The 25,761-nt window shown below is 47.4% G+C and overlaps 1 protein-coding gene across 1 annotated transcript in view; it reads right to left on the bottom strand.

Moving 5' to 3' along the window:
* Positions 1-1,340: 1,340 nt before the first annotated feature.
* Positions 1,341-25,761, bottom strand: part of B4GALT1 (beta-1,4-galactosyltransferase 1) — a 50,900-nt gene continuing 26,479 nt past the window's right edge. Inside the window, exons 2-6 of the mRNA XM_032308309.1 lie at positions 21,741-21,976; positions 7,307-7,494; positions 4,786-4,908; positions 2,431-2,535; positions 1,341-2,222 (exon numbers count right to left, since the gene is read on the bottom strand). Of these exons, the coding sequence (XP_032164200.1) occupies positions 2,090-2,222; positions 2,431-2,535; positions 4,786-4,908; positions 7,307-7,494; positions 21,741-21,976 (785 nt within the window). The 3' untranslated portion in view covers positions 1,341-2,089. The remainder of the gene's footprint in view (positions 2,223-2,430; positions 2,536-4,785; positions 4,909-7,306; positions 7,495-21,740; positions 21,977-25,761) is intronic.

The following is a 25,761-nucleotide window of genomic DNA, read 5'->3' as shown; positions in this document are numbered from 1 at the left end:
GCATTTCCCGAAACTTCCTCTCAGTGCGGTCATTCTTGGTTCCACTGACATCGCTGTTAAGGAACGGGGAACTGAAAGAAAGAACACTCTCTGCATGGCCCTGCTGCTTCTGCAGTGGAAAATAATTTTTAACCAATAAAGAAGGCTTCTGGGAAAAGAACCATGTTAGCATCCAAGATGCTCAAAGCAATAAAGGCACAGGTAAGTCTGGGGCTGGGCACCAGCTCAGCCTCCACACTAAGGGCTGGTTCCCAAGAAGACAGGGGTGGGGCTCCAGGCTACCACCAGCTGAGGGGTCAACCCTGGGATTAAACAGCTGAATCTTCAGTGCTCAGCCCAGCCAGGCTGGACCCAGCAGGGGCGCCCACCGGTAGCAACTGCCTTGTGCAGGCTAAACCTCTCCCAGCAGAGATGGGTTTGGAGACAACACCCCTGGGGATCAGCCTCCCTGGAGTGGGAGCACCTGCTAAAAACCTGAGGGGGATGGGAGGCTTTAGGCACCAGAGTAGTTGTGGAGGAGTGTGGGAGGGTGCAGCTCAACTTCTTTCTAGATCTCTAATTAGAAGGCACATTCATGCTGGAGAATGAATAGTCTGTTTGACCCTGAGAGCCACAGGCAAGTTTTAGGGAACAGGCAAGAGGCAAAGGAACAAAAACGGGGAGGAAGGAAGGAGAGAGGCAACAGAGAGGAGGAAGGCGGAGGAAGGAGAACAGGTCCCCGAAAGGTAGGCCAGGCAGTGTGGCCAGCACGGAGAAGGAAGCGGCCCCCACACTCCACAGGGGCCAGAACGGTGATTTCCTCCTCCTCCCCAGATTCCCGGTCAGTAAGCAACAACCGGATTGCTGATTGCTGTCATTTATACCTCCACAGCATAGGGCCCTATGGGAAGGTCCCAGGGCAGGCTGGAAGAGGGGTGGAGGTTCCCTTCCACCTGGGGAGGGGGCGGGAGGTGGGGAACTCTGCCTAGCAGGCCTAGGCTTTTGCCTCCCTCGGAGGTCTAGCAGGATAACTTGACCAGGGAGGCCTTACACTCAATGGGCCCAAGGGTGATTCTGCTCTTCACAAAACCTGGCCTGCCGACTAAATCAGAGGTCCATTCATGGCCAGTACAGCATACACTATTTTTCCCCCCTAAAAAATGCTCAATCCCCTCCCTACATTTAAAACACCACAATAAAAATACATAGGAAATTCAAGTTTATATAGCATGCTCAGAAAAATAAATTGCCTTATTTAACACTAAATAGCTATGCAAATCTGGATCAACACAAAATCAAGCTAGATCATAATTAGAACCTGATTTGTTCTTTAAAATACTACAAACTGCTTTAAGAAAAAAAAAAAGTCTTTACATTCAGAAATCAGACAATCTGGAGAAAGGCCACTGAATGTGAGAACACCCAAGGCTTTTGCTCTGGTGACTAATGTTGCCTTGGAATTTTCACACATTAGCAGGGCAAAAGGTCCGAGGCTCAAGTTTTAAAAATCTCCTTGCTAAGAAAAGACAGACAGACACACACACACACACACATAGACCCACACACACACAAGTGATTGTAGTAGTTGCATACCACTAAAAGAAGGTGGGGGACAGGGTAAAAGGAGAATGGTTGAGATTGTGTTTTTCTGTTAAAATATGCAAACAAAAAACATCACACCAATCCGATTTCAGCAGCACTCTCCGATTTTTCAAAAAGTAGTAAGAATACCACAATTTAAAGCGAAATTCTTACCTACTTCACAACAAATTAGCAGTTTATATCACTGGGAATGAGTCCCACAGTCACCAAATTTCGGGCTGTGTACTGATTCTTTGGGGTGACACTGTGAACATACCAAGAATCCCCCAAAGGCTGATGTTTTCTACATTTACAAACACCTTGTAGAGCTAAGAAGTCACATGCTGAGCCAAGTTGGGGGCAAAATATCCCACTCGTCCTGGTCATCTGGAAAGGCATCTGAATGATGAATGAAGGGGGCCTATCACTCTGATTGTTAAGAATGAAAGGGACCAGCCCAGCAGATTGGCAGAGACGCACAGCAAAGGTCCCTGGCCATTTTCAGGTCTCTTATTAGTGTACCGAAATGCTAGCTTGGTGTCCCGATGTCCACTGTGATTTTGGTATACAACGGATTTCTCTCTATGTCCAACACTTTGTAAGTGAGTGTATTCAAACCATCTGAAAGCATAGTCTCCTTTGTATGTGCAATTCGGTCAAACCTACAAGGAGAAGATAGGCAATGGGTTGGTGTCAAAACAGAAATCTTAAGAAAAAAACATTAAACATTTGTCCTTCACACATGCCCACCTACTCTGCCAGTCCCAAGGACAGAACCCTCAAGGCATGGAGCCATCTCCAGAGCCTCATTCCTGTAGCCTCCCCCAACTGAACGGAGAAAGAAGGCAGGTAAATGAACACAGAACATACCTCTGAGGATTGGGTTCATTTTTCTTGTCTCTTGAGTGGCGGATCATCCGACATTTGCCAACCACAGCATTGGGGCGAGATACAGACATACCTCGAAAAACTAATCTGCAAGGAGTAAAAGGACAAGTCATCATTGTAGAGCTGCCATGAGGCTTGAGTCCAAAAGCCTTGGCTGTAAGACTTGTGCCTCATCCACCATCTTGTTTCCTGTTCTCACTCAGCCCACACTCCTGCCCACTGTGGTATCCCTTGTCCTTTTACCACAAGTTCTGTAGTTTGTGTCGGTGACCGCTCCATGCCAGGCACTGAGGGTGCCTGCCCTCAGAGAACCTACAGTGCAAACTTAGAACACGGGACCATCAGTGTCAGGATGGAAGCGAGGGGGGAAGGAAGACTGAGCACAGGAAGGGAAGCCACTCACTTTCCCTAAGCAAGACTAGGCAGAGCCAGTTGTGAAAGCAAAGGGGTGTCTGCTAGAGCATTTTGGGCAGCCAGGGCAGCTGAGGCAAAGGCAGAGAGACAGAGCAAACAAAGGGCCCTCAGCGAGCAACAGAAACTTCCGGGGACTGGTAGGGTCTGGAGTAGGAAGTGGCCAGAGATGAGACTGGAAGAAGGGCAAAGGCTACATCATGGAGGCCTTCTCAGAGCTTTATAGCATCCCAATGACCAGTGCCAGTGTCTGAAAGGGATATAATATACAGTTAATATAATATACAAATATTATATAATATACAAAGGCTTTTGGCCAAAGGGAAGTCTCTCTGGTAAGTACCGTAACAACAGAGAGCAGAGAACAAGACAAGAGCCAGCCAGAACGGGATGGAAGAGTCTGTGTAAGTCTGGGGGAAAGGAATGATGACCCAAACCAAAGCCTTGACAGCAACAAGGCAAGTTAGTTAAGAGGCAGGACTGGCTGTCCCTGGAGGATTTAAAGGTTTCTTCTGGCCTCATCTCCCCCAGTGCTGGTCTTGTGCCTGGCACTTGGCGAGTAGGTGCATAACAGATACACCCCTTATCTTTCAAGAAAGCTGCTCCACAAATCACACAGGCTTCTAGTCCCTCCACCCTCAGGGCTCCCTCCCCACTAACCTCCACGGCTCAGGTCTGTGGCGCCACCTCAGCCCTGAATACCATCCCACAGGCCCCATTTGCCCATCGGGTGCCGTGGCAGCAAGTTTGTATCTGTCTGGACCCCCTATCTGGGGCTTCTGCGGCCCTCCCACTAGGCCTGCGGGACTCAGCGCTCTGTACGCTGAAGGGGCACATGCTCCGAGTCCAGTTTTCTCCCAGGCTGATAGCAAAGGCTTGGGTCCGTGACAGGTTCTCATACTAAGCCCCATGTGAGTGACTTGGGTGCTGCTCCGACAGACACCTTCTGTGAACTGCTCAAATTAATGTACTCCAATTCGGGAAGGTGCTAGGCTATATTCTGTTATCAAGCTCAATGACAAGCTCCGACTAGCTCCCAGGGGGAGAAGGTACTTCTTATTCACAGCTGGCAGGGTTAAAAAGTCTCCATGGCCAGAGAGAATTGGGCAGAATGTGGTTTCAAATGCCACTGGAATTTTTTATTTTTTATTTTTTACCATCTGCAATGACAACCCCCATGATAAAGGCTTACCAGCTTACAAGGAGCCCCGGGGGTTATGGATGGGGCAGGGCTGACCATGGAGAAATGGTTGTTGGGGCTGGCTGGGCCCACAAAAGTTCATTATACTACTCAGTCCTCATTTGTGTATGTAAAAATGCACCAGAATAAACAAATAACACAGAGATTCTGTAAAGGAACTTAGGAACCAGCCCAAAGAAACTTGTTTCATAATCAAACAGGACCACAATGAAATGTCGAATTGTTGCAAAAGATACATGCTTACTTCTTCAGGACAAAACAGCATGTGGTATGAATCAAAGTAAACTCAACCCTTCACTTGGTTCTCATTTTGCATGTTCCAAGGCTAATGCAAAAATCACAGAAGCGAATTTTCCTAAAGACATTCTTCAGCACCTGTGGCACCTACTGAAGGGCACACTTAAGAATGTGGGCCAAGGGGTGCCTGGGTGGCGCCGTCGGTTAAGCGTCTGCCTTTGGCTCAGGTCATGATCCCAGGGTTCTGGGATCGAGTCCCACATCTGGCTCCCTGCTCCGTGCAGAGTCTGCTTCTCCCTCTGCCTGCCACTCCCCCTGCTTAAGCTCCCTCTCTGATAAATAAATAAAATCTTAAAAATAAAGAATGTGGGCCAAGTGGGGACCGTATCCCACCCAAGGAGCAATCCTTGCAGAATGACCAGGTGCTAACTGAAAACCTGGGAGTGATGGGAGACAGAGAAGAAAGAGGTCTAAGTTGTAACCATTACCTGTTAAAAATGTCATCATCTTCACCTCCCCAGCCCCAATAGTTATTAGGAAATCCATTGATGGTGAGAAACTGTTGTTTACTTAGAGCAGAGACACCTCCAAAATACTGAACATAAGGTAGGCTGGGGGAGAAACACACACACAAAGACCAGTGGTTAGGTAAGTCTTGACTCTTTCAAAATAAAGCATGCTCAAAGCATAAACACTTATAACATTATTTTTATTCTCTGGGACTTTTTGAGGTTTATGAGGGTTGTCTTTGTTCTGGTTTATTTTTTAATCAAACTGAGATGATCTCAGAGAAGACACAGATACCAAAAAGGAGAATCTTGCTCTAAGAATACTGTGTTGCTTCTGTGATTACCTGGAAAATTAGTTAGTGACAAGAGCATAAGCCCACTTTTGTGTCCCATTCGGGAATCTGCTTTTCTATGCATCTTGCTCCTGCATGGGAAATCTTTATCCAGGAGGTCCTGGAAACTGAGATTGCAGTAAAGCCTCCCTGTGCCCACCCAGTCACGCCCTCCCTTCCCACCCTCAGCCCATCTATCAGTGTAACTTTCATTCTTCACAGGCACACTGGTCTCAAAACTGACCCCAACAGTTGAAACAGTATTCCTGAAAATCCGCTAAAATAACATTTTCTAGGAAATTCTTACCACATCCTGACTTAGCAAAATATGTAAGGGTGAATCTATTTTGACACATTTTTAAGCAGTAGGGCATCTGGACCCTCATCCTTCCACACCTTTTTGTATTTTACTCTTTCAATGGTGATGAAATGTTAAGACTCAGGTCATGTCCAAAAGCCATACAAAGGTTTTCCCATGGGTCCTCTAAAGGCTGTGGTTTCGTGATGACTTTGTGTGCAGCACTAATCCACACTAGGGCATTTACTGGAATCCAGAGAGACTAAAATCCATCACGCAAATTAAGGAAAACTCTAACTCAGAGTTCAAGAGGGAAGTCAGCCAAACCATCCAGAACATAAGAAAAAAAAAAAGGTACCATTATTATTTTCAAATACATTCAGGACATCTGACTATGAGTATCCATCACTAGGTTTTGTCCCTTAAGTGCCCAGTCACCCACCTTTGGGCATACCTTACACTACAGTCTGTGCCTGATTACAAGGAAGGGTTTGAACCGGGTGGCCAGACCAATAAGATTTCTCACAATCAGTGTTTATACAGAAAGGACTCTAGGTGACCTCCCAGGAAAGGACATGCTGAGGTGATGAGATTCGGTTTCGCCGCCCATGCTGTTTTCTCTGACCAACCGCCTGTCCCCCAAGCCTTGACTAGTTCTGGGTAAGACAGGCATGGTGCTGTGGCAAAGAATGAGGTCATCACCACCGTGCTTCAAAGGGGGAATGAAGAGGGGGCGAGGTTTGAACTCATGTATCTCAAAGAGAATAAGATACATGAACAGGAAGGTAGGGAGGGAAGTTAGGAGGGTGCAGGGTGACGTTTAAGGCCAAATTCTCCTCTCTTTAAGTTAGCAAGTTTAGGCGCTGATTTGGGGGAATGACTTACAGCATCCCTATTTTCTTTTCTTTCCTTTTTAATTAAGCGGGCTCCACGGCCAAAGCAGGGCTTGAACTCCTGGCTCCGCCACTGATAGCCACACACTCTACCAAACGAGCCAGCCAGGTGCCCCTTAGTGTCCCTGTTTGCATCTCCCAGCCCTTGTTCCCCCAGCAAGGGAGGACAGAACAAAATCATGGGGAATAAAATGAGTCTGAAAGATAGCATCTGTATCTAAACCAAGGGACTGCAGGTCCGCACAGGCCTGCCACACTAGGGCAGTCAGCCGAAGCCAGGGCTGCCCAGCACACAGCTTCTTGGACATTTGAGCTGACTTAGAGCAGGGCGGGGAAGGTCAGTCTGCTCAACTAGTGGGTGATTTAAAACAACTTTATGTTAATATAAACATGGGTAATTATGGAATAAAATGCCTTTATTTTTTTTAAGGTTAAAAAATAAAAAGGCTACAAGGCTATTTTCCACCTATGACAATACTCTTTGGATTATACCAGTACCCTTGGGGACAGGCATCAGTTGGCCTCCTCACTAGGGGTATTTTGAAGGAAAAGTCTGGGTCCCAATGTCTAAACAGAAGTCTGTACTTTGCAGGGAAACAGAGTCATGTTCTTTCTTAAGTACCAAGGTATACCTGCTAAGGTACCCAATCTCAAGAATTGACGGGGGGGAAAACGATTCCAATTTGCTTCCCGAACTGGGTGGGGGAAGGGAATAGAAGAAAACAAGGAAATATAGCATCTGTTTGGAGCCTACAGGCTAGAGCCATCCCAAACACAAACCCTGGATGTGTAACATTATGAATCTCTATTTCTGGATTTTACTTTCCTCCTTAAATCATAACTGACTTTGGGCTTAAAAAGCACCCTGTTCTCAGGGGAAGGATTCTCTTCCAGAACCTAAAGGGATACTCCTGGGCTGGAGGGGCTGCATTTCCTAGTGGTCAGGTTTTCTTTAGCTTCTGGTGGATATCTCTTACCTAAATCCAAACTTATCCATGGCTACAGAAATGTGCCGTGGCTGTGGGAAACACCTGTAGGCATTGCGGTCGTTCATTGGAATGAGGTCCACATCACTAAACACAAAGCAGTTGTAGTCATAATCCTTCAGCGCCTCTTGAAAGCCAATGTTGAGGAGCTTAGCACGGTTGAACATGGTTTCTCCAGCCTGGGGCAGAAACAGAACGAGTACTATCAGATACCGCAAGGCGAATGAACAGAATACTCACTCGGACTGGTGACCTGTCAACTACATGTGATCCTTAGTCCACTCATTTTTTTCTGCTCTCACTTTACAAATCAATACCGAATGGCATGCCCTGCATCAGCAATCCCTCTTCTAGGAACTGAATTATCACGGAGGACTTGCAAATACACAAAAATGAATAACTTGCTCACCATGGGATTTTCATCACAGCAACAGATTGCAAACAATGTTGTAAGCATTGCTAAGGAACTGGTTAAATAAATTATGTAACATCCTTAAAATGGAATAGAGTTTTAAAAAAAATAAGGAAGCTCGAAAAGGAAATGATTTTCAAGATAGTACGGTTAGGTGAAAAAGCATTTAAACATATGTGTCATGTGTTTAACACACTTCATATAGACTAATTCCCATAAAGATGGCCAGGAAACTGGTGCCTATGGACTTTTTACTTCTTCCCTCTTGGTATGGCTGATTATGATTTGGTCACCATATTGTGTGCCTTAACATATGTCTGTCATAAAATTAGGTACCAGAGAAATACCATGGACCCAAGTCAATCTCTGCTCTCATTGTGTTCACAGCGTAGGGTAGGAGGCTGTGTGATACACGCTATGGAAGAAACAGGGTGTATGAGAGAGAAGAAGACACCTGCTTCAGGATGCCAACCACTGGGTCTCGAAGCACCAAGTCTGTTGGTGCAAAGGTATTTCATATTTCATTTACTTATTTTCAGTTCCCCCACTAGAATATAAACTCAATGAAAGCTGGAATTTTTAACTTTTTCTTCACCCAATGCCTAGAACACTGCCTGGCATACAATAAGAGCTCAACAAACAACTGTTGGATGGATGGATGAATGGATGGACGGATGGACGGACAGACAGATGGATGGATAGATGGATGCATAGACCAAGGGTTGGGTTTCAACAAAAAACGGCAGATGACAATTCTGGGAAGCTGCAACCAAGGGCTCCCTCAGGGTCACCACCAAGGGTCTCCACTCTGAACCACAGCCCCAGGTTAGCAGGGACAGTAACAACATCAACACTGCCACCCTTACAGTTAGCAGTCCACAAGCCCTTCCACATGTGGAGTCTCATCCCGGCCAGAATCCTCCCAACAATACCATGAAGAAACTAACGTACAAAAGTGACCCAGCTGGAGCTGGACCTGGCACTGAAATCCTCATTTAGCGCACTCTCCCAATCCCTCTTGGAATCAACAAGATCAGGGCCTTCAACTTTGGGGGAAAGTATATCTCACAAGGGTCTCCAGTGGTTACACAACTTCCAAGGTGGGCTCCCCAGTGTCTTCTCTCCAGGCCCCCAAGAAAAGATTTGGAAACTGGTGCTCTAGAAGGCTGCCTGTGTGAGGACAGAGCAAATGGATGGTGCTACAGCTGTGCAGCCTCAGGTGGGTGACTCAGAGAAACCAACCACTTAAGAAACACAAGTATCAGGAAGTCAGAAAGAGCAGCCAAGAGAATGATGAATGAATTAAGGAAATATTTTATACAAGAGCTCCTTTCTTCAGCCCATGACAAAGCTTTCGAATCATGCCTGGTGAAAGGAGAAGGCTGAGCCCAATGGCACACACTGTGTTCTTTAGTTGTACCCACCAGTTAAGAGTCATTTAGAATCCTGCCTTCAGATAATTCTCTCTAAGTCTTGAGGTAAAAAGACGTTCAAAGTCTAGAAACCAGATACGAAAACTATGAAATTGTTGTAATTACTATTATTACAACACACTGCTAAAGTTCACTGGGAGATATGACATATGAGGTACAGGATAAGTGTTTTACATAATTTTAAACATCTCAACAATCTTGTAACAACCTTTATCCCAACCCAGACTTACTACCTTCTTCTCAGACCCTTGAACCTTCTTGACAATGCAGAGAGAGATCTGCACTTGGTACTTTCCGTCTTGTTCCTCTAGCCCCATGAAGACCCTAAGACTTAGCTTTCTATGAATGTTTTCAGCCCCACTAACCACTTTTCTAACAAGTGAAAGGGTATCCCAACAAAGCCTTTTCACACCCAGGTCATAGACTGTGGAGGATGGCCACCCAATGCTCCCCTTTCTTGGTATATTCTCTAAAACAGGGGCAGGGAGCTCTTGATGGACATGCCCAAGCCACAGGGCCTGGCCTGCTAGCCATGACTATCTGAACTAAGGAGATGTCTGACTGAGACTATACTAAGCATTTTTCCTCTCCCAAGAACTGCCAATTTGGAACCATGAATGGGCACCCCTGGCATCATGCCCCAGACACTGGCAGCCTAGAGGAGAAACCCAAGGAGTAGATCTATCCTTTTCGCCACTTGCAGCATAACAGCTTCTTCAACTCAGTAAGGCACTTCAGTGTCTGGTCCACAGTTTAAATTAGTCAGGCAGTTTTCTAAAGTAGCCTGAACTGTGTATCACTCCTCTCAACCTAGCCTCACCTCTGTGATTCTGGGAGAGGGAAAAGGCGGGGTACATTCTTACAGGTTTAATTTCCTACCAGAGTCCTTAGGAACACCAGAACAGCAAAATGGTAGATAAGCAAAGTATGTTTCTTCCCCTTCCTCCTCTGGGATTATAGAAAGTCAACTGTTGGCTTCTCTGGATGAAATGGTGTAACACCTTGGGTAACCTTCTTGATAAGAAAGACAGGCCCTGGCAAGCCTTCCAGCCTCCACCACTAATAGGAGGGGTTCATTCCTCAGTGGGGGCGGTGGAAAGACACCCAGCCCTCATTCCTGCCTCTTCTCAATGGGCACATGCATCCAATGTGTCTTCTGCTTCCTACCCTCAGGTAAATATTGATCAAGCACCACTACTGTCCAGTCAAGCCAAATACATAGCTGTGGAAACTGACACAGACTTTTTTTTTTTTTTTTTTTTCCTGACACATGTGTTTTTATCCCAGGCATGCCAGCTTCTTGGCTTCTTAGCTATGTGACTTTGGGCAAACCACAACTCTAGGTCTCCATTTCCTCATCTGGTTATTTGGATGACAACAGGTGGGTTTTATTAGATGAAACAATGCATGAAAAGGCCTTTGCACACTGTCTGGCAACAAATGTCAGCTACTACCATTATTACAGGAGTAAGTCTTCCCATCCATCTTGAACGGATCTTTCAAATTGTCCTCCAGAAATCCAACACAGAGACTTCTCCATCATTTGTGTGTGCCTTTCCCAATCAGCTTCAAGAACGTTTCCAAATCCTGCTTCTCTGATTGGGTGGGGCAGGTGGGGAAGGGGAGAGGTAGGGGTTCTAAAAAGGATTAGGGCTCAAGTAAGTTAGCCTGTGGCTCACAAAATGAGAATTTCTATAGCAGGAGAAAGTCCACGACCTTTAGAGGTATGATATGCTTGGGACCCAGTCACACATGAAGAGGAACTGGAGCTCTGAGAGCAGGGGTCCCTCTGAAAAGCCAAGCTTTTTAGTGCAGGTTTCATCTTACTTTGGTAGATAGGAGTTATACATATTCCTTCTTTCAAGAGCAACTGGCTCCACATAACAGAAGGAGAGGATAAGAAGAAAGAAGAAAGGACAAAAATGGTATGACATTCCCACAGCTGGAAAGAGAAGCTGTCTCACTGATTGAAGCTCACAGAAAAACCTGTAAAACTTTTAGGACCAGGCCTCTCCCTAAAGATGGGTATTAACAGTCAGTCAAGCAAAGCTAACAATGCTAGTCAGGAGAGGGCAAGCTCCTCAGAGAGAGAAGAGGAGGAAGAGACTGCCTTCAGACACCTCATGAAATGAACCCAGGGCCCTTCTGGCAGATCTGGATGGCAGGGACAAATGTCCTAAGAAGCATCAGAAGCAACCTGCTCTAAGACTGTTAAAACCTCTCTCTAGAGCCCTCATTTATACTAAGGAGAGAGCAACTGGTATGTCCTTTGAAAACGGAACCCTCATGCACTGCTGGTGGGAATGGGAAATCGTGCAGCCATCTTAGAAAAAAGTCTGACAGCTCCTCAGGTGGATAAACTAAGAGTTACCACATGATCCGGTGACTCCACTCCTAGGTATTTACCTAAGAGAAATGAAAACGTATGTCCACACAAAAACTTGCCCACAACATTCATAACAGCATTATTCAAAGTAGATAACAAGTAGAAACAACCCAAATGTCTGCCAACTAATACACGGATAAATAAAATGCAGTATATCCCTACAATGCAATGTTATTCAGCAATAAAAAAGAATGAATGCTGATACAGGCTATCACATGGCCAAAACTTGAACACATCATGTTAAGCTAAAGAAGCCAGTCACGAAGGACTACATAAAGCATGATTTCATTTACATGAAATGCCCAGAACGGGCAAATCTGTAGAGACAGAAAGTGGATTAGTGGTTGCCTAGGGCCGGGTGGAATGAAGGGATGTAGAAGCTAAGAAATGCCAGGTTTATTTTTGGTGCAATGAAAATATTCTAAAATTGATAATGGAGATGGGCGCACAGCTCCCAAATATACCAAAAAACACTGGATTATGTACTTTAAATAGGCGAATCTCATGGTATATAATTATATTTCAATAAGGGGATTAGCAGAAAGGGAAAAAAAGTTAAGAAAAAAGAAAAAACCCAGCTCCAAAGACAGAGGAGGACCAAGGATCATACTTCTCCCTTTATCTCATATATTCACTCTTGTCATTTATTGGGTGTCTGCTTCAGGCTTAGCTATAGGGCTAAGAAAAGGAAAAGACACAGTCCCAGTTCTGAGTAGTTCCGACTTAAACAGGCAATTGTAATGGGGTGATATGGAGATGAAGACACTGATCAAATCCTAGGGGACTGGAAAGGCATGGGAAGAGTGTTCCTAGAAGAGAAAGCAGCATTTGTAAAGGCTGTGAGGAAAAAAAGAACCATTCAAGAAGCGAAAAGAAATACAGAATGGGGAAGCCAGAATAAGACATGAGGGTGAATGTGGACCAAATCCCACCGGGGAGGGGAGGGCTGGGAACTCTGCTAAAGTACTCGGGCTTTGTCTTTAATTTAGGCCATGGGAGCCCTTGAAGATTTTAAATGAAGATTAGGCTTTTACATGTCAAGCAGGACCTTCTGCCTTACCGCACAACTACAGGCAGGGAGATCTGCTCGGAAGCTGCTGCTAGGCAGCTAGAATCACATAAATACGATTCATATGCGCTAGAGAGTAGGCAGTCATGGCGGGCAGGTAGAGAACGCCTTCCTCCAAGGGCTAACACAAGAGCCATTCCCATTTCATGCCTCACCTGCATCCTGGGAATGTGCACTGCACCCACAAGCAAGGCTTTTAGAATGAGTACACAGAGTCTGGTCTAATCCCCAGGCAAATCCTGACTATGGCTAAAGCAAGAGTGGCCTTCTCTTTATTACAAGGCACATGATCAACTGCAGAAGACCAAGGTCTCCCACAACCAAGTTCTAACAAACTCTAAAGGATTGGTTAAACCACCCTGCCCTCCCTGGATTTTAGGCCCATGTGCATATACCGGTAGATACTTGCCCCAACCAAGAGAGCTTCGGGTCTGACCATACCTGGTCCCTTCACCAAAAGACACAGCAACAATGAGGTTGGAAACAGTAAGCCAAAGCCAAGACTCAATGAATCAGAATCTCTGTGATGGGAGAGACAATTTTGTTCCCATACACATGCCCTGGCCCATCACAAAGACACACACACACGCCTTCTCAACACCCATAACAACCCACAGGCTCTCAAACCCACATATCTGGAGGCAGGTCTACAGTCAGTGGAAATGTTTGCTGAAACTCCCCTTGCATGCTTTCTGTGCCCAATCAGAAACTAAGAGAAAAGGCCTCGGACGAATGGGTGGAAGGAAAGCAGAGAAAGCTCTGGCTGGGCTGTCCTGTGGTGGGACTGACCCACGGGCCTACATGTGGAACCCGGGTCAGTAGACAGGCTGGCTGGGAGGAGGATCCCTGGAGAATTGCTGGGATTATACAAATGCTGAGCTGTGGAAGGCTAATATCCACTCACCCATGAGTTCACAGCAGTTGGGCCTCGGCTCTTAACCATAATAATACAGTAGCCTCAAGCTGGGAAAAGGCTCTCAACAAGACCTGGATCTGAGACTTCAGCTCTTCATCCAGGGAGTAAAGGAAATGGGGCTCTTCAGGGCAAGAATAAGCACATCCATGGCCCCCACTGGACTAGAGCACAGGTCAGAAGCCCTAGGTTGCCTTCAGAGAGAACTGAGCAGATAGCACAGTCCAACAGGGATTCTGGGTCTAAAGGGAGCAGAGAATGGAGTTTTTAAACCCCAGCTCCACAGAAGCCATAGTAGGACGTCCTCCTCCTTCCCTGGATCTGAGACCCTGAGATCTTTCTTCAGGAAAACATTTTAGAAAATAAAGGGCTTAAAGGAACTTGACCATTCATATGAAGGACTATAAACCTATTTAAAGTGCTTCTGAGCCCGTAATTCCATGTCAGAATATCTAGCCTGGAGAAAAGATTCTAAATGCGGAAGCAAGCAGGCACGGAACGGACACCAGGGAGAAAGTGGGAATTATCTAAATGCCTTGTAGCAGAGGAACAGCTAAGCTCCTTACGGTAGAGCTGCATGCTCACTGGCTAGGAGAGTGCAGACAGTGGAGAATATGAGGCTATGAGAGAACATGGGAAGATGCTGATGACACAGAATTGAAGAAAAATGCAGGACACAAAAGGATATACACAAACAGTATGAGCTCAATTGTGGCTTAATTTTAAGGCAAAGCATCTCAGACCTCTGCACAACAGGCTGGCTTCCAGCGACCTCAGCATTTCCGAGCGAGCCCACAGAGACTATGACCTTGCCTGGAGACCCCAGGGCCCGGGCTCGGGTTTGATATGGGGCATGTGGACATTACCAGGGTGGCAGCAGTGGTGGCGGCGGCGGCAGCAGTCACAGCAGGAGTTAGGCCGGCACTCCTCTCTCTCTTTCTCTTTCTCTCTCTCTCTAGGAGGTGGAGGGCACAGAAGAGGAGGTAGGTGGAGAGTAAGAAGCAGATCACAGAGAGGAGCTCCTCCTTCAGCTTGCTTTGCTACAAACAGGATTAACAAGTAAAAGCAAAAGGGCCCCACTAGAACAGAAAAAAAAAAAAAAAAAAGAAGAGACAGGATGGATGCAAGGGAGAGAGGTAAGGAAGAAAGGCAATGTCAAAGCTATGAAGAAAGAATAGGGGTGGCATTCTGACCCCTCTTGTTCCAGGGCAAAGGCAAATTCCAAAGAAGCTGTCACTCCCCGTCATGACATCACAGGGGCACAGGGAAAATGACGTTTCCCAGAACAATGTCCAGGGAGGCAATTCACGAGTCTGTAAGTACCTGTAAGTGCTCTGCCACACTCCCCAGGAGAATGGACCAAGCCATAGATGGGGAGAGAGGAAAACACACAGCAAAGGAAATGACCAGTCCCTGGGACAGCACACGAGCTCTGGTGGGACATAGACATTCCCAGTCTTCCCATAATGCTCCTGGGCCCCCAGGATCCAGAAGGTCCCAGTGCTCAAGGAAACGGGTGCTGCAGGATAGGACTGGCCCTACCACTCCTGAGCCCCATTCCTGCGCACATCAATCTGGGTGCTGACAGCTTCAGGAGAAAAATGGAAGGCATGGATGAGTGGCGGGGAGGGGATGGTGAAGAGACAAGATCAACACAGAAACCAAACCAGTGGGGGCCATAGGCCTGGGCTGTTGTCCTTCTCCACAATGGGAGGGACCCATGAGTCTGATTCAGTCTAACTCATCTTGGCCTCATGTAGGAACCAGCTAGTTGGCCCAGTGACAGAGGTAAGTTGCTGAGGTGTGGTTCCTCTCACTCATTACTCTCACTCATAGAGGGTATAACAGCCTGTCTCCAAAGCTGGCCATACTTGGTTCCAGACAAGCAGCCTGGAACTACCTCACAACAGTGCACAGACAAAAAGGAAGAGGTTAAAAAAAATTCCAAAGCCGGGACGCCTGGGTGGCTCAGTTGGTTAAGCAGCTGCCTTCGGCTCGGGTCATGATCCCAGTGTCCTGGGATCGAGTCCCACATCGGGCTCCTTGCTCCGCAGGGAGCCTGCTTCTCCCTCTGACTCTGCCTTCCACTCTGTCTGCCTGTGCTCACTCTCACTCTCTCTCTCTCTTACAAATAAATAAATAAAATCTTTAAAAAAAAAAAAAAAATTCCAAAGCCTAAGAACCCTCAGGCAGGGCCCCCTCTGCTGCACCCTGAGACTTTCAGACCAAGATTTACCTGTCAGGCATGACAGCTGGGCAAGCCTCCCATGGGGGCTTGAGGCTGTTACTCCAAAGCTGCTACTCACCTCTCACAACCCCCTGGGACTCAAGATGGTATTGCCAGATGGATATGGAGCTGTTTCCCAGTGAGGGGAAATGTCTGTGTTCAGGACTGAACGTGGCAAAGCAAGGCATTCCTTAGGCCTCAGGTCATTGCTGTACAAATCCCAGCTCCGCCACCCAGCCATCATGGGTCCCCGAGCAAGCTTCATGGGTCCCCGAGCAAGCTGCTTACCTTCGTAAGCTTTCTCTCAGCGGAAACAATGAGTACCCCTCTGCCTTACTGGGGGGTTGGTAGGGTCAAAATTCAAAGGGAGACCATGAAAGAGGTTCAGTCCAATGGACCATAAAAGTCTACGACCATCAACAACCACAGGGCTAAAGTAGGTTCTCTGCATTTTTCCTGAAACGCAAGGTTACCCTGAGGCAATGTCCCAGGCAGCCTGCTCTGGGTCAGCAAGGAAGAAGCCTTGGTGGGAGGCCTTGGGAAGGGCTGTGCAGGTTGGTTCCCAAGGCTCATGACCTGCTCTGACTGGGAAAGGAGGTTTCACTTCCAAGAGGAACAGACCTCACCAGAGAGCCAGGAGCAAGGGGTCCTGAGGATGGGTGTTCAGTAAATGGGAAGGAGTCCCAGGGAGCAGCTACTAGCTCCAAACCCTAACTGAGCACTGGACTGTGCATGGAGCTATGGGGTCAGGGAGGCAGAGGGAAATCAGACCCAGTGGTCCTGGGGTCTAGAGGCTGTGGGCCAGGGAGAGCATGCACACACATAGAATTCCTCCTCACCCCTCACCAGAAAGCACTGAGTGGCCAGGGAACAGTGGGGAGGAGAAGCTGGCTCCACTCCAAGGCCTCACAGAGCTAACTAAGGTGGGGGTGGGGGTTAAATAGTGGCTAGAAAGAGGAAGGACAGGCACACAGAGCAGAGGGGGCCGCATAAGCAAAGGCACAAGGAGGGGAACACAGTGAAGACAGGGAGTCCAGAGTCTGTGGTGTCAAGTGTGTCTAAAGGAGGGCTGAGGAGGAAGTAGCTAGACATAGGTCATGGGGGGACTTAGATGGTCTCAGATGCCAAGCTTGGCACTTTGGACCCTTGGCTGTAGGCAGTGGGGACCCAGGGAAGGGCTTAAAGGGTAACATGGTCAGAACTAGAAAGATCTTAGACAGCTGAGTAAGATCAGAAGCACCAGAGGAGACACAGAATTGGACATACCAGTCCTGGCCCCTGACTCAGGACAAAGGGCTGCACGGTTATGACAAACCTACCTGGCCAGCTGGGCCTCCATTCCTCACCTGTTTGGTAATCTTTATGCTGGTTAACTTCACAAACATCCTCTATTTCATATATATGGCTTTTACTACCAGGTGGTAACCTGCCTTTCTGTCACTGTAGGTGGTTTTATAGTTTCCTTTCCTCATTTAAAGTATGAGGAGTTACAGCACCCCTCCTCCATCTGCTATGACATCTTGGCGTCCACCTCTGCACCAAAGCCCCGGGGTCGGACTGCAGGCAGGACCTCGGTGCCACCAAGCAGCACCCTTGGCTTCAAGAGGGCAGAAAGGCCAGAACCCTAATGGGAGGCTCGAACACTGGGAGGTCAGGGCAGGAGGAGAGGTGGAGACCAGAGGATGGACAGCAATTTCAGCTGGTAAAGGCTTCCCTGCTCCCCTCCACCCCACTTACTGTGAGATGCAAATTGTTATGGTATGTGGAGGGGCCTAAACCAAAAGGGAGTGGTTAACATGGACACCGATAGGGGCCACAGAAGCCCATGGAACCTCACCTCTGTGTGCGGACCTTGAAACACAAACCTACTTGGCAACCCTACTCAGAAGAAGCTGCTGGGTTTGACATGGTCCCTAAGCCCCTTGAGATTCTGTTTCCTGTGTCTACCCACTATCCTCTGACCCCATGGAGCCCATACAAATGGGAGGGAGGGTCTTGAGGCTGGTACTCAGTAGAGGTGAAGCAGGAGGCAGGGAGCGCAGTAAAGAGTTCATCACTAGAGCGCTGGGCAAGGAAACAGGAAGAAAGGAGGGGTAAGAGGGGAGAAGGAACGCAAATCATAGCAATAACAGTTGGTGTTGACTGAGGGTTTGCCCTGTACCAGGTGTTTTACAGGCCCCATGTGCAAATACCAAAACCTCGCCCTCCTGCCGACGAAGAAACAGAGGTCTGAAGAATTTGAGCCTATGGTTACAGCGTGGGGAAGTGGCAGAGCTGGAACCCAGGCACTCCAAGCCTGAAGCTCACCCCCAGCCCTTCTTGGGACCAGATGGCCCAATGGACAGAGTGAGTGAGATGCAGTGAGAGGGCACTAGGTGACAGGGATTGGGCTGAAGCTGCAGCCTTCTCGTCATGTATGTGACCTCCCACTGCTCCTTTCCCCTCTCTGAGCCTCATTTCCTCAGGGGTACAAGAGATTAGATGTTTTCGTACTACCTGGCCTTGGGGGACCAGGCAGATCCCAGCAAAGCCTGAAGGGGAAGGGGGGAGGTGTGGGGTTCAGGATGGGAACACTGTCTCCAGTTCACGTAGAATAGCCGCCACGGTGATCTGCTGTTGCTGGGGGGACTGCATAGCATTTCCATGGGGCAGGAGGTTCTGTTCTCCAAAACCTGTTTGAGAACCTTTGGGATGGATCTCTCAGAGGCCCCTCCTACTTCAAGCATTCTTTCTCTCTCATCTTAAACGGGGCAGGCAGGGTGTCTGAGGCAGGGAGATGACCGGAGGCTTGAACACCTATTTACAGGAAGGTCAAAGCCAAATGCTACCAATTCCCTTTCTTCCTCTTCTTTATAGAACAGCAAAAGAGAACAGAGGAAATTCCTAATTTGTAGGTGGGGCATGCTCCCAACGCTGCTTCTTCGGCATCTTTTCAAGGATTAGGTTTCCTCTCACCACTTTATTACATGCACTTTACGGATATCATACAGATGATTTTCTTTACCGGAAAGGCAGAGCAAACTTCAAGTTTCTTCATGATTCAGTTATCTGGAAGTCAGATCATACTTTCCCAAAGAAATCGTCAGGGTAGAGTTGGAGCAGAATAAATAAGATTAGCTGGGGGAGAGAGAGATAAGGAGGAGAAGATTTTCCTAAGGTGGAAAGTTAACCTGTAGAAAAGAAGGAAAAGATGGAGAAGCAAAAAAGACATGGGAGGGGGGTGGTGAGATAATGATACTGAAAAGACTAGAAGGGAAAGAAGATGTAAATATGTTTGGAAAGCTAAAAATAAAATATTTCCAACATTAAACTGCAAGTGGGAAGAGACTGGGGGGTGGTGGTCTCAGTTCCTAGGGAAGTAAAGAGGTGGGCGGGGTGGGGGGGATAGGGTTGGGGGGAAGGAGGGAGGTATTGGTTTAGGCCTGCTTTCCCCAAAGTGTAATTCAAAGAACATTCATTGCTTGAGACAGTTCTTGGAAAACAGATCTCCAGCCAGCCAAGCTCAGAAAACACCGGGTTGCTGAGTAGCTTTGGAGGCTGTAACATACAGCAGCACACTAAAGGTTCTGCAGGAAGGAGGCCTGCTTCCCGCTGTTCCATCTAGCATTTCTCAAATGCACGTGAGTTGCACTGCGGAAAGCGAACCTTGGAAGAAGCCCCGTCCTAACGCCGTGGCCAGTGTGAGCCAGCACAGCGGTGCCACCGGCCAAGCTGGCTTGCTTGGTTGTTCCGCCAGCTTGGACTGGGGCAGGCAGGAGCCTCTAGCTGGTATAACATTTTCGGAAACCTGTTGTGTAAAACCTGGGAAACATCTATACAAGTTCTGTCACAGGAATTTAGGAACATGGCTAAATTTCACTGGTCCAATATTTGTTTTGACTTTATAATTAAATGGGGAAGTCTCCCATTCTCCTAAAATACAACCTATCTCTACCTTAGCATCCTTCCCTCCAGTCCTCCTTGACTGGAAGCATCACCACGATTTCTGTTACCCTCCTTACTCAAGTATATATTTTAATCTAATTTATATGCTATCTAGCCCACAGTTGTCTATCTTATGTGCAGGCAGACTGGGTGAGGCCATCAGATGCTTTGTGTAGTAAGCCCTGAAAACACTGTTGTCTATAGTTTGTCACTCATCTCCCGGTATAGTAACTGTCGAAGAGAGGAAGGCAATGCAGCTGGCATGGATTATTTTTGGTGATCCCTACTAGCTCCTGGCAATGAGGGTTTCCTCTTCTAGGCACTCACTGCCATTGCTTTAATAATGTTTCTGAATCCTGCCACGATCAACATGTGTTCATTGGCATCAGATAAATGTTCCTTGATGACAGGGGTTTTCTTGAACAAATACTAGTTGGATTGAAGTGGCTTGGATTTTATAGGGCATTTACCTATTCTCTCTCACATTCTCAAGTATTCTTCTAAGATGATCCACAACTGTCTGGCTGTCTTGCCTGCAGATTTTCTGAGGGCCTTGGTCTATGGCCCATTTAGTCAGGGGACTTAAAGAGCCTTGAGGGGTTTTCCTGCCACCTACTCCCCCACTTTGAACTTCAGTTCCCTTTTAGCAGGGCTGCTCTGCTCTTCCCTACCTGACAGACTCAGCTCCTACACCTGGCCCTATCATCTCTGCTGCTTTCCTATCCCTGGGGTCAACTGTATCTCTGGGAATATGCATAACTTCTTTCTGCATTAAAGCCCCTATTCACTGGCTCCAGCTGAGATGCCCAGGTGTCCCTCCAGGCCTTAGAATGTAGTCCGATACCCTGGTTCTTCCAGGTCACTTACTGCTCTTGCCTTCCTCTGAGTTTCCAAAGCATCTGGCAGCCACCATCCAATCACATACTATTTGGGACTGTTAACAAATTATTCCCTAGAAGGGTCCCACTTGCCACTGTGGGGAAGGAAGCTTCTAGACAGATAGAACTGGGTGGGGCCTTACTTCTTTAGACTCTCTCTGCAGCACAATGTCATGGCAGGGCTGAGAAATGGTCGATGGACACACTATTTCCAACTTCCCTCTCGTCCCAGGAAGGCAAACAAAAGCCCTCTACTTTGACGGAAGCTGTCAACTACCAACACTTTTACTACCTCAAGCAGCTCCAGGATTTATCTTGAAATGGACAGTGAGTCTTTCCGAATGGGTATACTGTCCTCTTCAGATGAATTTCAATGAACTTTAGTATACAGACAGGGTAAATGTGTTATTCCACCTAGTAAGTTATAAAATCATGAATTTAGGTATTTATAATAAACTCAAAACACCAAAGTTACACTTCTAGAAAAATAATAGTGCTTCTCAAACAAACTGGAAATCAGCAAAGTTGTTTTTTAAAAACTACATTCTAGATCAATCTGATGCTCCAGGTCATGCTGATAAAGGCTAACATGTCTTCCACATTAGTTTCCTAAGCATGGCTAAGCTCAACACACACAAATCAGACATGCAGTGAGCAGCTCTCTTTTCTCAGACCCAGCCCAGTGCACATGATGCTCAGTGGCCTAAAAATTCGATTTCCCAAGCCATTTTGCTGGGGGCTGGCATTCAGGCCTGATCTAAGTGTGCTATCTCCAGCAGGTGTCCCAGAAGATACGTTAGACTGGATAATTTCGAAGCTGCCTAAAACTCTGACATTTAAATGAGTGCTTTTATCTTTTTTTTTTTAAGGAAAATACACAACTACCCAAGGATGGGAAATAATCAATGCTCTACTTTGGGAGAATGAGGATTGTTGTGTTTCTCTCAATTTTGCTGGAAGTGCACTTGCAGCAAAAAGAAAACAAAATACACCAGCAAGCAAATACCTTTGCCCAAAGAGCAGACAGTGACAAGCAAGTTGTATGGTATCTGGTTTATCTGTATTGCCTAAGGACGGTGAGGCTGGCGCGGTTATAAAATGTCACATGTCTAGCATCGGATTCTTTTTCTCACCCCTCATTACTCACATACTCCCTCCCTCACTCCGCCTTCCCAGACCTCACCTGGTTGATAACATAGATGCCGTAGTCTAACTGCTGACGCTGTAGGATTGGGTGCAAGTAATACAGCCAGTACTTGAGGTGTTCCTGCCGGTTACGGAACGGAATAACGATGGCCACCTTGTGGGGAGAGATGCAGTTCTTGGGGGTATAGCGGCCGCCCACCTTCACCTCTGGGTTCTGTTTCTCCACAAGCTTCAGGTCCACAGGCATGTTAAACTCGATCACCATGGGGCCGACTACAGAGGTGGAAGGAAGGAGAAGTTAGCAGGCTACAGTGTTCCCCCAGGCCACAGCCTCAGGAGACATCTCCTCCTGGGAGGCAGTGTGGCTACGAAAAAGGCACTTATGTCCAGCACTAGGACGACCGACCATCCCAGGAAACCCCTTAGGCCCAGGCAAAGCTGGACAGCTGGTCACGCTATGAAGCACACATCTGCCCAGGACCCACTCCCCTGAGATTCTAGGTTTCTCAGCTATAACTGGAAAGGGAGTGGCTGCTGCTCAGACTTCCTGAAAGGTTGTTTTAAGGATCAGAAAATGGATGCGAAAGCACTTTCTCAGAAATCCTGAGGTGGAGACCTAACTTTGCCATCTCCCAGCTGTGTGGCCTTGCACAAATGATGTCCATCAACTCTCTGAACCTAGTCTATTTGGGAAAAGGGGTGTGTGCGTGTCTGTGTATGCAAGTCAGGGAGGATGGTGTTGTGGAAATCAGCCTCAAATCGGAAGGTAGCAAGGAGTAGTATGAGGAACCCATGTCTCAGGAAGACACCTGATGCACGTATTTAAAAGAACTCCAGGGGTAGGGACTGGAGGAACTGAGACCCAGAGCAGACTACAGGATGATGAGAAACAGCTGAAAAGAACACCAAAGAAAAATGCTTAGTAGTAAGTATCAGTGGTAGAATAACAAAGGAGATGAGGAAGGGAGAGAAAGTTGGAGAGGACCACCAAGTTTCTATCCTGGAAGAATATGGTTCCAGATGAGAGAAGCAAATTAGTAAGAGAACTCTTGACTTAGAAGAAAAATTGATGATGTGGATGGTGGATTCTGAGGTAGTGATAGGGTAGTAGTAGTGGGAGAGGCCAAGGTCAATATCCAGATACAGACATGGAAATCTTTTTTTCCTAAGGTGGAGCTAGGAGAGGACTTCACTCCTCATCTGGGGACTGACCCTCATGTGGCATGCACAGTGGAGGGCAGGAAAAAGATGACAGGCCCAGGAATACACAGGAAACTGGGGACAGAGTCAATACTCAAACCCAGGGCACCTGGGTGATTAGGCATCTGCCTTTGGCTCAGGTTATGATCCTGGGGCCCTGGGGTTGAGCTGTGAGTTAGGCTCCTTGCTCAGCAGGGAGACTGTTTCCTCTCCCTCTGCCTCTGTCCCTCCCCCCGACATTCGTGTTCTCTCTCTCAAATAAATAAATAAAATCTAAAAATACAAAAAACAAAAAACAAAAAAACTCAAACCCAGAGCCCCTGTAGGCCAGACTTTCTCCAACCAGGTTCCAGGAAACAGTAATTCCAGTAAGATGCTTAATGGAAGAACATGTCACCTGGTCAAATAAGCATACTCAATCTTTTTTTTTTTTTTTTTTTTAAAGATTTTATTTATTTATTTGACAGAGAGAGATCACAAGTAGGCAGAGAGGCAGGCAGAGAGAGAGGAAGGGAAGCAGGCTCTCCGCTGAGCAGAATGCCCGATGCGGGACTCGATCCCAGGACCCTGAGATCATGACCTGAGCCGAAGGCAGCGGCTTAACCCACTGAGCCACCCAGGCGCCCCAAGCATACTCAATCTTAAGGCACACCAAAGGCTCTGAAAAGTTGTGCAGTCAAGAAACCCCCTTCACTTTATATAATCCACCATTTCCCAAACTTATTTGGCCACAGTATCACTCGACCAGGGAACACATTTTGAGAACTGTTACTCTAGTGTAACGAGATTGACCTGTGAAGCCAACTGGCCATGAGAACAAAGACAACTACAGAATAGAGGTGGGAATGCTGACCACACACTGGGAGCAAGCATGCCTGAAACATGCTGGTGAGACCCACCCGAGGCCCACCACACATCACTCCTCTGCCTTATTTGTTCATCAGTAACATGTGACGCTCCAAGCACCCTTGTGCCCAGAAACCACTCCTCCTCTTGAAACGAGCCCCAGAAAAGGAAGCTGTGATTCTTGCTCCTCTTGCTTGTCAGCAGGTGCAGACTCCCCATTTCCTTCTCCTCAGCATCCCCTGGTACTTCTGACACCCTCCCTCCCTCCAATACTGACTCAGTTCCACCTTCACTAGACCCATTCCCACCCATTTATTTTCTTCTGAGATGCAGATCTGATCATATCACTTTCCTGCTTACAAAAACAAATCAAAACAAACAAACAAACAAACAAAAGACTCTGACAGCTCAGGGGCCCTGCAGTCTTTGACAAGGAAGGCTAAAACCTCTCAGTTTGGCAACAAGGCCCTTCAGTCAGCTCTACTTCCATCCCCCTTCCAATAAACCATGCCTACATCCATACTTGTCTCCTTGCCAGAAATGTCCTTCCTTCTTTCTTCTAACAACAGACTTTTGCATTTCAAGACAGACCGGAATCTTGAAATTAATAATAAGCCCCAGTCTGCCTTCATCCTTTTGCTCCCTTCATTACCAGAGCTCAGAAAGCAGACGCCCTGGCGCAGGGGCACAGAGGCCTCATATATCAGTCCCTCACACAACTGACCCAGTTCCAACTCCTCAGGATGCCCTCGAGTGAGTAGGTACTATGCTCCAGGACTAAGTAAGAGGTCACCTGAACCAGTTTTTTCTCAAACCCATCCATCAGAATCATGTGAGGCAATTCGTAAAAAATATGGAATCTCAGGATGCTCCACTGGGGAATGACTTGGCCAATTTGCAGAAAGAGGTAAATCACAAGGAGCCCAGGTGACTGGACAATGGGGAGCTGAACCTCTCATCTTCGTGAGCTTTGGGGCTTTCATGGAGGTAGCCCTTCCCCATAAGGTCCATTAGGCCCGGGCTGCTTGACCCCAGCAAAGCTTCTGGGAGGCTCTGCAGCCCAGTGTACTTGTGAAAAACATGAAAAGATAATCATCATCTTCTCACTTCAGAGGGCCCCACAACATCTGCAACCCCCCCGCCAACTCCCTGTACCCCACCCTACCTCTAGTTCTGAAGATGCTGCTAAACATAACTTCATTTTCGGGAACCCAAGAGGCATCTGGACTCTCACCCTACTGACTTGCTCATACCTTCTGAAACCAACCCAGAAGACAGGAATTCACAATTGGTCTGCCCAACCTCCTGAGAGCAGACACCTGTGGACTGGAAAGCATCTTAGTTTTGCCTGTTGGGGGGTTCTAAAATGGTAGTCCTGAGGTAGAGTTTCCTGGGTAGAAGAAAGGCTGCCTGGGCCCTGGTTGAACTCCACTAGTGACTTGCTGGATGGTCTTTGGACAAGTGCCGCCCACTCTCAGGATACTGGTTTCCCATCTGGAGATTGCAGGGACGGGAATCCAACCAGAACCAAATGAACTCTTACTCAACACCCCACCCCATCATCACCTATAGCCAAACCTGCCTCTTCTCCAGAGTTTCCTCGGCAACTGACACCATTGTCCATCAATTCTGGGAGCTGAAAACCTAGGTGGTCCATCTTCTACTCTCCCACCCCTTCTGCCCAGTACTTCCTGGGCACCTGTGTGAGACTGTGTGCCCAGTGGGGAAGGGGAGTGATGGACAGCAATTCCTGACCTCAAGGAGCTCCCTGATGAGGATGTGGCAGAACCTAAGGGAAAACTACCCTAATTTAAAGCTTCTATGGGAATCACTTCTCTAAAGGCTTCCTGCAGGGCTTTATTACTAAACAGCCTCTTTTCAGATTCCTGGTCCTCTCTGGACCCTTCTCACAACCCCCATCATGTCTGCGACACACCAAGAGCACTGCAATCCCCGGTCCTGCTCTCCATGGCAATCCGTGCCCCACGTGCTTTCTCTGATGCATCCACAGC

Source organism: Mustela erminea, chromosome 12, assembly GCF_009829155.1.
Source record: "Mustela erminea isolate mMusErm1 chromosome 12, mMusErm1.Pri, whole genome shotgun sequence".
Taxonomy (NCBI): Eukaryota; Metazoa; Chordata; class Mammalia; order Carnivora; family Mustelidae; genus Mustela; species Mustela erminea.
The sequence above is the reverse complement of the archived record's forward strand: the minus strand, read 5'-3'. Positions and strand labels throughout refer to the sequence as shown.